At 34.7% G+C, this 12449-nt stretch overlaps 1 protein-coding gene across 1 annotated transcript in view; it reads left to right on the forward strand.

Moving 5' to 3' along the window:
* Positions 1-12449, forward strand: part of MALRD1 (MAM and LDL receptor class A domain containing 1) — a gene marked incomplete at both ends in the record, with an annotated part of 328396 nt that overhangs the window by 100460 nt on the left and 215487 nt on the right. The window contains 4 exons of the mRNA XM_082329648.1: positions 6664-6816; positions 6971-7076; positions 8350-8717; positions 10370-10782. Of these exons, the coding sequence (XP_082185774.1) occupies positions 6664-6816; positions 6971-7076; positions 8350-8717; positions 10370-10782 (1040 nt within the window). The remainder of the gene's footprint in view (positions 1-6663; positions 6817-6970; positions 7077-8349; positions 8718-10369; positions 10783-12449) is intronic.

Genomic DNA, 12449 nt, shown 5'->3' on the forward strand with positions numbered 1-12449 from the left:
AACTGTCAGTGAATTTGTTTGCTCCACTTTGGTCTTAGAACCATGTTCATGTTCTTGATACTGACGCACGATGAGATTATTCTTTCTTCCAGGTTTCTAGTTGCATTTTACAAAAATACATGTCCTGGACTGAAAAGATCATTCAAATTTATTCTGATTAGTTCAGAAAAGTAAAAAAAAAAAAAAAAAAAAAAAAAGCAAGCTATTAAATCTGCTGCTACTCCTGACTATTAGCTCACAGCTTTTCTTCTACCGCCGAAGAATTTACTATAGCTATAAAGCTGTTATACATGACTTCCATGCATTAAAGCAGAAGAGAAAAGCGACTGCCTTTTTCAAGCTGCAGATTTACAGCAGTGACCTAACATACCTATCACATTGAGTGTTTGTGCTCTGGAAGATGAATGTACAGTATAATTTCTAAGGTCTACATCCTATGCATTTGGTGGAGTCTAAATGCTCACTTTTCCAACCTAAAAATGATGATGATGGAATAGGGAATAAGATCAGATTGGAGAGTAATCTGGTAACATGAACGTGTTCCTGGTATTCTGTCTGAGCTTTGGCAATTCATCCCTCATGCTCTATTTTTGTGGTTTTTTCTCTGCTTATACTGTGGATTATCAGGAATAGTGATATGGTTGTATACATAAAATAAATATAAAATAATTTACATTTTGGTAAAATACAATATATACACATAATATTGTTTTGTATTTATGTCTTTATAAATGAAATATGCATTTAGTAGTAGTTATTTCTATGGTGTACAATGTAGGGCAGCACAAGCATGCTAAGGCTAGTCTTAAGTAATTCATAAACTGGACATAATCTACATGTTAATACAGAGTTTTATGTAGCTTAATTTGACTTAGAAGGCAAATAAAGAGAATGATGTATGTGTTGTTTCTTAAAAACTACTTTTGTGGAATAATTGTTCTGTAAGTATAATGGCTACCTTTGTACAAGTAATAAAAGTTTCCTTAGTATTATAAGAAACATTCCCCATATTACCCATCACTAATCTTATCAAAGCGTAAAACTTCTGCAGTGGTTGAAAGGTAACTCTTCCAAAATCTCATTTTCAGAGTCAAAAATCTTGCATGCCAAAATGTCTGTCTCATATGCTTGATACTCTTTCATTTCAGCCAGACAAATCAGTTGTTTTTAAAGGTGAGGCCAGGAACAACAGCCAGCTCATAAGGGTGTGAAAAGGAGTGAAAAGATTGTCAGCTTGTAAATTGGAGAACAGGCCTAAGACTTGAAGTGCATAGACAACTGCGTTAGGAACGGTTTGTAGAAGTTAAATGGGGAAGGGATGGGACTAAAATGCCACCTACAGAGACAGGAAACCGCCTTTGGCTGTGAACAAGGAATGGCTGCAAAGGCTGCATTCCTTGAGCTTGCTGGTGTGGGAGAGGAGTAACTGGGGGGCTGGAGGAAGCCAGGGCAGAAAGGGCCCAGGCTGCTCTGGGGGAAGGATTAAGACCAGCTGGTCAAAGAGCCAGGGATACAATGTCAGGAGAGATAACAATAATGGAAGACTAACAGTTTGGTAAAACAGAATAAAACAAGTAGAGAATGGGAATGAAGAACACAGATGTGGAGCAGTGGTGTTTTAGGAAGGATCGGTATAAAGTGTGGCAGTAAGTGGCAGAGAACTGAGACCACGGGAGAGGATCTGGAGCAAGGAGCTGTTTGGGGAAACGAGGAAAGACAGTGAGGATTTCCAGCTTTCCAGTGAGACTAGGACTGAGATAAGGGGTTAGAGAAGAGCAGTTGTGGAATAGGTAAAAGGGGAAATAGGCTGTAAAAGGAAGAGCATTGAGGAAAGAGCAAGGGCATTTTTCTGCTGGAGACCACACACACTTTCAGAATTTCTGTAGAACCCAGAAGTCATGAATCTAACTTTTCTACTTCTGTCAGCAAATATCTATGTAATATTTTAGGGCAAAAAGTATATCTCATTGTTGTATAGTTAATCCTATCTAGTTTCTTGCAAATTATGCACTGTGACAACAAATATTGCATGAACTTCAGTGGGAGAGAACACAGGGTAAATAACAAGATGGCCTGAATAATGACCATCAGAACTTATTTTTGTTTAGTTCAATAAAAACAGGAATTTTCCACTTCAGTTATATAGAAAGAGCATGCTAATAGATGTAGAAAGCCAAGGACTTGATTGTTAAAAAATACATAAATTTCTCTTGTTTCACCTGGACCTGTGTATCGAACAGCCTAAATCACCCAGTTATTCCGTTGTTTAAGAAATCTAATTCACTTCAGACTTCATTAACATTTTTGAAGGAAGGAGGCATTTGGACCTAATTTGCTGTATTTCCAGTGAAAATGTCAATCAAATGTAATTTGATTATTTAGGAGGCTTGTATTATTTTAGGACTATTTCCCATATCAATACACTGTAATCACTCACATTCAGAACCTGAGAAACATTTGCAAATGACAGTATCATATGAACCGAGAGATTTCCAGAAAATGTCAGATTTAATAAACCAGTATTTTTGGACACTATTTCACTTAAAAATGTTGTTATGAAACTGCCTTTAGTTAGATGATTGCATATCTGCCTCACTGCACAAAATGGACTGCCATCAAAATCAGAGTTGTGTAGTGAAGATTATTTTCATATCATTATTTAGAAAATGAAATTGTAACAATTACATGTGACAGTACAGTTATTTTTTACAGGCAATATTTAGGTTAGATGCAGGGTTGATTAGCGTTGTGTGTTCACCCACAGAATTTTATTTTCCCCCTGTAAAAATCTCAGTCTTTGCAAGTCCTACAGCTAAGTTAGTATTAGGAGATACGTAGTGCAGTTGGCTTGTTAAAAATGTAGGTGCACAGTGAAATCAGTATATGTATTTATAAGAATTTTTTTTCCCTCTGCATATTTTGCCTGTCTTATATGGAAAACTATTCCTCATTTCACAAGAGTTATACAACTATGTGTTATGTACAAGTCATGTTTGTCTATTACTAAAAAGCCCACATGACTGAAAGGAGGTCTGTTGCAATTTCATGGCTATTGAAATGGATTTCCCAACAGAAATTAGCAGAAGAAAATGTTCTGGAGTACTTTGTTTCATTTAGCCATCCGTAGAGGAGACTACCATATCTGTCTGTCCTAAACAATTGTTAAACTATGATTTTATATATATGAGAATATCATCATGAAAATTAGGTTAGCATTCAATTTTTTACTCTAAACCTTTATGTGGAAGTAGTTTCCTTTTTTTTTTTTTCTTTCTTTTCTCCCCAGAACTGTAGCAGATAATATTTGGGGATGAAAAGTGAGGGAAAGGGGAACTCTAACTGGGATTTTGTAAAGATCAAATTTGTTTAATCTTCAACTAGCGACTTGGTTCTTGTCTTTTTTTCCGGTTAGCATTGCTTATTACTGATGAACTTTTGCAATATTTTTTTTAACTGACCTCTATTCATTTTTTTACTGTAGAAACTAGGCCAGTGCACCTACAAAGTACAGTGTTATTTGAGCACGTATATATCATGACATTAACAAATAGTAGCTGTGATAGAAAACGTAAATATGGGAAAGCAGATGTAACGCTTCTCAATGTGTTTGTATTACAAAGGCAACTAAAATAACTTATTAGGATGAGTATGTCCAGAGTTAAACTGGTTTTGGTTCCTAGATTTGTAGATTGTCTTCTTTGTGACATTTAGTTATAAGTTTCTAAATTCATCTTAAAATTACTCATTAAAAGAAAAAGTTTAAAGTCTGTTCACATGTTAGAGCCTTTTCAAACAGCTGTTAAGTAAAAGAAAAAGTTGTAAGCTGGTAATGATGATGATATCTTTTCACCTGGCTTTTTTTTATGTTGCATTCTGCATAAACATACATGGGCCGAGAGACAGGGAGAGATTTTGGGAGGATGTAGAGATTGATGAATTTGCAGTCTTGCAGAAATGCTAATGTCTTAAACATTTGTTTTTAAATATCATTTTCAGCAGAACTTTTTCTTAAATTCTTGTTAGACATTGTCCAGCTTACAGAGAAGCTGCACATCTGATTTGTGATGGCCGTTGAGTGAACCTCCTCAAAACAGAAAAGGGTAAAGCACTTTGCATAAGAATCAGAAAGAAATCTAGAGTTTTGTGGTAAAAAGTCAGCTCAGAGAAAACTAAATCTGCTGAAGATGTAAAGGCAGTTTTCTCAAAACATCAATAAAACCAAACACTCTTAAATGTTGTGCTTATAGTATCACTCTGGTTCCTTCATGATTATTGAGGGAACTTCTTAAAAAAGATGCTAAAAGGGGCAGCAAAGAAAAATATATCCATACAGGTGGCATGGATACTATTAGAAGGAAAAAAAAATCAAACAAATAGTTGGAGTAATGTCCAAATGAAAAAGGTAGAAAAGATGAGAAATTTTGGTGGGTTAAATGTCAAAACACAGTAAGGATGGCAAAAAAGTTTAAGAAAAACCAGCAATACATTCCTCAAACACATTAGGAGAAGACAGCCTGTCAGAGTTTGTCAGGCCACTTGATGGTTAGAGTATAAAGAGAGCATGTAAGAAAATAAGAAATAGGAGAAAGGCAGAAAATAAAGTACTAGGAGAGAAGGCAGACTAGTTTGTGTATGTTCATTGTGAAAGAAATTACAGAGGTACCCAAGCAACAGCCTTTCTTTCTGGATAATCTGTCCGAAACAGAAGTGCCAGTCAAAGAGGTTATGGGACAATTACCTAATTGAAGTGTTACCAAGCATCAAGAACCAAGTGCATTTCACTCAGGCTCTACCAGCTTGCTCTATTCATGTGTCTTCTCTAGGTGTTAAATAGTTGGTTTGAGATTTAGCTGAAGGTTTCAGGGTTATTTGCCTCAATGTATTCATCCATGCTTAAGTTAAATATATGGTCTCGTGCATCCTTTCTTTTATGTTTTATCTTTATTACAAGTTACAGATGAAAGAAGTCTGGGCTCAGACTTAACAGTTTTATCTTGTTTATTTGTCTTTTTTTGGTGTAACCATCTGTGTCCAAGGTTTGTCATATTGCTTTGTTGTTCTCCTGGGAATATGGGACAATTTCTTCTATCAAGCAAAAAAAAAAATCAGAAATAGCTCTCCATATTCCCTTATCTTTATGTTCTGTTGGTGGCTTTTCAGTCATTTCCATCATGCCTAGGTCCTTGAATATCTGAAAATATTTTTTGTCTTCATTTTATTCTATCAAAACATTGTTCAAAAAGTTTTTTCCTTCTGCTTTTTTTGTCATATTTGATCTACATCATTTTATCATTGACATTTCTGACTCACATACACTGCATGTATAGCAAACTCATATTTTCTTTGATCTCTTAAATGTTATTTGGTCTTTTATATTTGTGGAATGATTTTTTTTTTTTTTTTAAGCAGCATTGATAACTGCGGATTTCTATGTGCTTTGCTTAATAATCCATAAAGTCTTGTCTTTTTAGAAGTCCTAGCCAGCAATAATATTAACTTGCCTGGTTAGTAATTTTTTCATTCTTTCTAACAAATGATGTATAACTTTATGTGACACAGTTCTTAAAGAAGAAGAAAAAAACCCAACAAATCCAAAAACCTCCCGTATCTTCAATAAATAAACATTTATGTAATCCTATTCTCCAAGAGACTTCATTTGATTCTGAAAGGTGCATTTTCTATGCCGTAACGATATGGCCACTGGAAGTTGTGATAAGACGTTATAAAATAATGGTAGAATTCTGACAGTCATGTCTGAATATTTTTTTATTTATTCTATGTATATAATTAATAAATTATTGCTTTAAAAAAGTCTTGAAATAATTTTTTTAATGTTTTCCATTAAAAGCCTGTTACAATTACAGGACTCAAAAATATAATTTTGTGATTTAATGAGGATTTTTTTTAAAGTGTAGAAGAGGAAAATCTGATGTTTCTTCATTTAACATAGTAAATATTTGTTAATTTACATTCATTCATACATGACACCCTTCCACTCCTTTCTTTCCTTTATTTTGTATTATACACATTTTCTAAAGTATCACTGTTCTTTTAAACAAAGAATTGACGAATGCAGCTGAATATGTTTTTCAAATCTTTTTCACTGCGGTAGTTTGCATTTCAGAGATTTCGTCCTCTTACTAATATCGTAGTGTCTCAGTAATGTCTGATATTTAACTTAATTCCTATTATAACTAGAGGAAGGGTTTTGTTATCATTAGCATACTTGCTGAGATTCAGAAAATAAGGGATTTGTTTTCTGGCTCCAACATCAATTCCCTAAAAGATCTTGCAGAATGCTTGTTACTGCTTTGTGTGCTCTGTGTTCTTGCTCTGTAACATGAGGATCGTGAGGTTTGTTTTCAGCACCTCCTCACCTGCTTTGAGTGTTTTGGCTGCAGTGCTTTTAGAGGGGAGGACTTGTTTTACTGAATACATTGCATATAACGATGGCTTGGTTGTTCCTGTGGGACTGCTGTTTTACCCCACTGTTATAAAACAAATGCCCCATGTTATACTCTGCCTCCCCATGCCCCTTTCCTAGACTTCTTTCTAGAATATCAGTGATGTATTAGAAACATTTTATTTCCTTTTCATACTGCAAAGCTTTTTTAGTAATGTCATGTACAGAGATAAAGTAAAATGTTTCTTTCTTCCTTTCAGCTGCTGTATGTGACTTTGAAAGAGAGAGCTGTGGTTGGATTGAAACTGCAACTGCAGATGAATTTGACTGGGTAAGAAGTTCCAGTAGTGCTCTTGCACCTGCTTTAAAGAAGCAAGCTCCTCTGCAGGATCACACCAGCAACAAATCCGAAGGTAAGACAAGCCAGGCCTTTCTAGAAACAGAGAAGTGGAATAGATACACCTGCTCTTTAATCAGATTTTAAGTGGATGCCATGAATACTTTAAAAACTTTAGAAACACTTTCTTTCTTCAGCCTGAAAAGTTGTTTTCTGTTTTATTTTGATAGGTCATTTTATGTTCATTCTGAAAAACAGCAGCAACATTTCACAAATAGCTCGGCTACGAAGCCCACTGTTCAGGCAAACTGGATCAAATTGCACATTGTCCTTTTGGTATGAAATAATTTAGATTTAAAATTCATGGATCATCTCAAATTGCTTCTCTTGGACTGAAATTGAGGTTATAGTTTGCAGTAGACACACCTTGTTCCTCATTATTTGTTTCTTTTTATTCTCTAATCATATAGTCTTCATTGTGAACAATATGCAGAAATAAGATGAAGCATTTGGAGAACAGAACTGAAACATAGGATTATTTTCTTGTCAGGCTTTGAGAAAAATGCTATTAAAGGATTCTATCAGCATATAGATAGAGAAATGCCACAGTCATTTTGCTAACATTTCTACTTTGGTTAGGTAAATTTAAAAATGTTGTGGAATTTTCAAGGCGGGGGGGGGAAGCTACTACATTTTGGATGGTTTCCTGTTCTTGAACAGTAGCTCCTTGAGTCACCTACAGTATCCAAAATTAGATTGTATCATCTTTTAGCAAAAGCTCCAGTGCAAGAATTGGAATTTTGCTTCCAATCCTTTCTTTACATAGGAAAAAAAAACCCCTTTCAGTTATTGTCTTGTCTCAGTCTTTGTGCAATCTTGTCAAAGAGGGACAGGAAAAGTAAACTGTGATAATTTGTTTACTAAGGTCAAAAGTGGTGCTACTGTTTAAATAAATATTTGGCCTGACTTTGATATTATATAGTGCAGTTTTTCTCAGTAATGTCAAATACACTTGCCATAGGAAGAGGAACTGTCTTTTTATCAAAGACTCAAGACTTGAAGTTGGAATATAGATTTGGAAATTACAAGTTGTTGGTTCTGTTCCCAGTTTTGTTTTACGATTGCTCGTCTAAATATTTATGATTTTTAAATGCTTTGAGATCCTCCAAAAATGCTGTAAATTGTAAAAGTTAACAATAACTAACATAAATAGAAGGCGTACTTTTGCATTCAATGTGTTCTGCTTTTCCTTCTTGAAACTTTACAACTATGTAATGAATTAAATTTATAAAAAAACATATTAAGCATCTGAATGAGCAGTGTTCATTGCTTAATATGAAAACAAATGTGTCTCTTCAGTTATGGCTTTTAATTTAATGAAGTATGCTTCTTCTCTCACAATCTTCAATTCTTGAAATGAGCCCTGGACTGGTAGAACAGCCTACCCTACCATCATACAGAAAGTGAATTGAATTACAAGTAAACCGGAAATAGGCACAGTGGACTTCCTATATTTCATGGAGCTATGACAGAAAAGACACTGGCCGTTATATGAGATGCGGCCCATTCTCATCGTTTGCACCCTCTAACTTTTTTTTTATCATTTTAGGTATTACAATTACGGACAGTCAGTTGGAGCAGCAGAGATGCAGTTGCTTGTGGATGGGCTGAAACAGCCTACCGTCCTTTGGAGGGCATATTACAATGAGGGAAATCAATGGTTGAAGGCAGTTATTGAGCTTGGACGCCTTCCACGTCCTTTCCAATTATCACTTGATAAAATCAGTCTGGGTTTTTATGACGGCGTCTCAGCAATTGATGATATTACATTTGAAAATTGTGCTCTTCCATCTCCAGCATTAAGTTGTGAAGGTCCTAATCATTTCTGGTGCAGAGACACAAAAGCATGTATTGACAGTTTATTGGTCTGTGATCTTGTGGATGACTGTGGGGATGGATCAGATGAAGACAACTGTAGTAAGTACTTTCCATTGTTGCTTACTTTACATCAAACCAAAATTTGCTTTCCAAATTCATCCCTGGAGTAAAAAAAGCACAGTATTGTTACAGCCTATCAATGTCACAGTCAGTGATGATTCAACTGAATATAGTTACTGATGAAAAAGACTCCGAAAATTTTTAACTTAAATGCATATGATGAGTTACAACTGGGAGTAAATGGAATTAAATCTCCTTTATCCAAATCAGCCATATTTCTTTAACTTTTGTAAAACACACACATGCATTACAAGTTTATTTTAAAAGAGAGGATTCACAGTCTGCCAGTTGATTTGGATTAACATGCTGTCTTTGATTATACTGATGGAAATACAGTGGAAGACGTATATGGACTGAGAAGAGCATATGTTCCATCTCTTTTTATGACCTATACGCTTTCTACCCAGAAAACCTTAAAATATCTGTACTAGAATATACTATTCTTGCTGAGCATAAATGTCCCTTTCAAAGAAAGAACTTGTAAGCACTGAGGAAAGCTATGGGTCACTTACATTTTTGACATTCACCTTGCAGTGCTGAGGGGTGCTGTTGATGATTTTCTCCCCAAAGCATGAATTCATAAATTTTAAGGACTTAAGAACATTAATATAAAGTAAAATTAACTAACAGTTGCTTTATCACATCCTGAGGTAGCTAAATTATGCAAATCACAAAGAGTTTGAGAAACAGGGGACACCTTATGTGCTTGAAGGGATGCCAGCCTGCATTGATATTTGCTGAATATCAACTTAAAAATGACCTGAATTTAAAAGAAAATGAAAGCTTTCCAGCCTATCTCAGTTTTCCCACTTGCAGAATGTCTATCTTCTTTATAGCCCATTTTGAGATCTATAGTAAGAAAGCACTATATGACTTGCAGTTTTAAACATGATAAAAAAAAAAAAACAAACAGCTTAATTAAAAAAAAAAGATTTGGCTATTATGTCAGTTGCTGTTTATGAAGGGCATATGCAGAGACGAAATGCAAGTTCTTCATCTCTGATACATATTTTATTTTTTTACATTAGAAATAATTGGTCTAATCAGTGTATTTTGCCTTTGTGTCAAATAATAAAGTGCAGCTGTATTATAAATGCCTCTTTTGAATTTAGCTTTGGTAAAGCTGTCACACTACTGTTATTGAGGATAATAAGGATCTAAAACACAACATATTTTTAGGATTACTTCTGCCACGCAAAAACATATTAGGTCACTTATTACACATATCGACAAAACTGTATCCTGTGCTATATTTCATCCAATTATCCTCAGTTTTAACTCCTTTACTCAATAAAATTTCAGTTTAAAACTTTCTATGCTTTAATTATAAAACCATATAAATTTAGTAATATGAATAATATAATGTTATACACAGTTCTGTTTATTCAATAAATTAATTATGCACAGTTTGCCAGTATATATTGAAAGAGGAGGTAATTAAGTAACGATTTATTTTTCATTTTTTGTTCAGGCAAGTATATATTTATTCTTCAGAGGGGATTTTTTGCAAGAAGAAGAAATGCGTTTTTCTCTATATTAAAAAGAAATTTTTGCAAGGAGAAAAAGTTATTAAAGCACGATCACCTTTTGATACTGCTTTCACTTGACTTTCTGTTCTGTTTACATTTCAGACCCTGACCTGCAGTGTAACTTTGAAAATGGGCTGTGCAATTGGGAACAGGATGTTGAGGATGACTTTGACTGGATTAGAACACAGGGTCCAACCCCCACGGTTAATACAGGCCCATTAAAGGATCACACAACAGGCACAGCCAGGGGACACTACCTCTTCATGGAATCCTCCGAGCCACGCCAATTCCAAGATAAAGCAGTTTTGCTTAGTCCTCTCTTCAACCCTTCTGGCAACAGAACCTGCATTTTCCGCTTTCATTATCATATGTTTGGAAAGCAAGTTTACAAGCTGTCAGTCTTCCAGAGAACTGTGAGTAATGCTAAGGGACGGCTGTTGTGGTACAAGTTTGGAAATCAAGGAAACAGATGGATCAGACAGACACTCTACATCAGCACCTCTAGGCCATTTCAGGTATGATCCTTCTAGGTGGTGAAGTGCTTATTTGCTGCATTGTAAAACACTGCAAGTATAAAAATGACTGTGCAATCTCAAAGCTATTTGTAACTGTCTGATCAAATTTACTTTGAAATACATTTGTAGGTTTTTTTGATGAAATATGTCTGAAATATTTATTTTTTGTTGAATTTACTTATCCCCCTAAAACACTTGATTTTAATGTTTTGAACAGGAACATGTGGTATTTAAAGTAGATGCTATTTTTGTTTTTCAAGCATTTGGTGAAACAAACTTATCTGAATCTGCTACAGAACAACTTGGCAAAAATTTTGCTTCATTCATGAAAAAAGGACTGTTAAAAAGAATATCCTCTTCTCTGCCTTACTCTTCCAGAGTTACATGTTAATCTTTAATTATATAATGCCAGAAAAAATATCAATTCAAAATATTTGGGTGCAAGGCTACGTCAACAATCAAATAGCATTTAGAGAAAGATATTATTATAGTAAGTTACAGCTACAAATCTTGATTTATTTTATCATCTTTTTAAAATTGTATATGTTATTTACCTTTCACTATGTGTGATCTGTTTATTCTGGTTGGGTTAATGAACCTTCAGTTTTATTAGAGGAGACATTAGTTCACTTGACGGCCAACTGGTCATAAAATGAACTTACAAAAACCCCAAAACATATTATAAAAAGAAACACTTTGCTTTTAAATCTGATATAATGCAATATTTTCTTTAGATTGTCCCACTTTTATTTCCCAAAAGATGATTTTTAGGTGGAGAGAAGTTCTGTCCTCTTTGGAGGAAAAGGCCTTAATATTATTGTGGTTGCACAGAGGCACCTGGAAGGAGAATGCTCAGTTTTTGTCAAGACTCTGCAGAAATGTAAAGGAATATCACCATAATGCTAGCAAGGCCTTTTTTTTTTTTTTTTTTTTTTTTTTTTTAAAGTAATGAAACATACCCCACGCCTGGTAGTTTGTCTAAAGAACTATAAACCCACATGTCCTATATTTGACCTCCTAAGGGTTAGGAAGGTCTGTTCAGTAACTGACAATATTTTTAATGCGTTACTGTTGTAGGTTTTTCTGTTGTACTTGCCCAGTTCTGTGCAGACAATGCAAAGATCTTATATTCTTTTGATGTAGTTTTGTTTTCCATAGTCATTTTTGAGAGGCATGAGGTGTAAGGTGTAATTTGATAGTTTGTTCTGAAGAAAGAGATCAAGATCTGGTGTTCATTATTGTGTATTGTGTTTCTTATGATGGAGCTTGCGGTGTCACAACCTACGACCCTTCAAAACTCAGAAAGTTTGAAGAGAACAAGTTGTTATTCTGTTTCTAATAAGTTGCCAAGTGCTGACCTCTTTCCAATTTTCCTTTTAAGTGCATAGTGTTTGGATACTTCCAGGGCTAAAGATGGGACAGGGGGGAAGGTCTTCACACCCTGTTACTACTTTTTCTCTGAAGTATTTCTACTGAGATGTGTACTTGAACAGCCTCTCAGTTAGTTTGGAGCTATCTACTGTCTGGTTAACAGTATTAAAGTTGTAGCCTCTATGTTTACTATGTTGTGTTCCCCACACCCTATAAAGTTAGGGGTTCAATGTTTTCATATCACATGCTTAAAGTCTTGTAGGTCACTTCATGCTTCAAAGGAAATGTTTAGATTC

Source organism: Platalea leucorodia (assembly GCF_965183815.1).
Source record: "Platalea leucorodia genome assembly, chromosome: 1".
Taxonomy (NCBI): Eukaryota; Metazoa; Chordata; class Aves; order Pelecaniformes; family Threskiornithidae; genus Platalea; species Platalea leucorodia.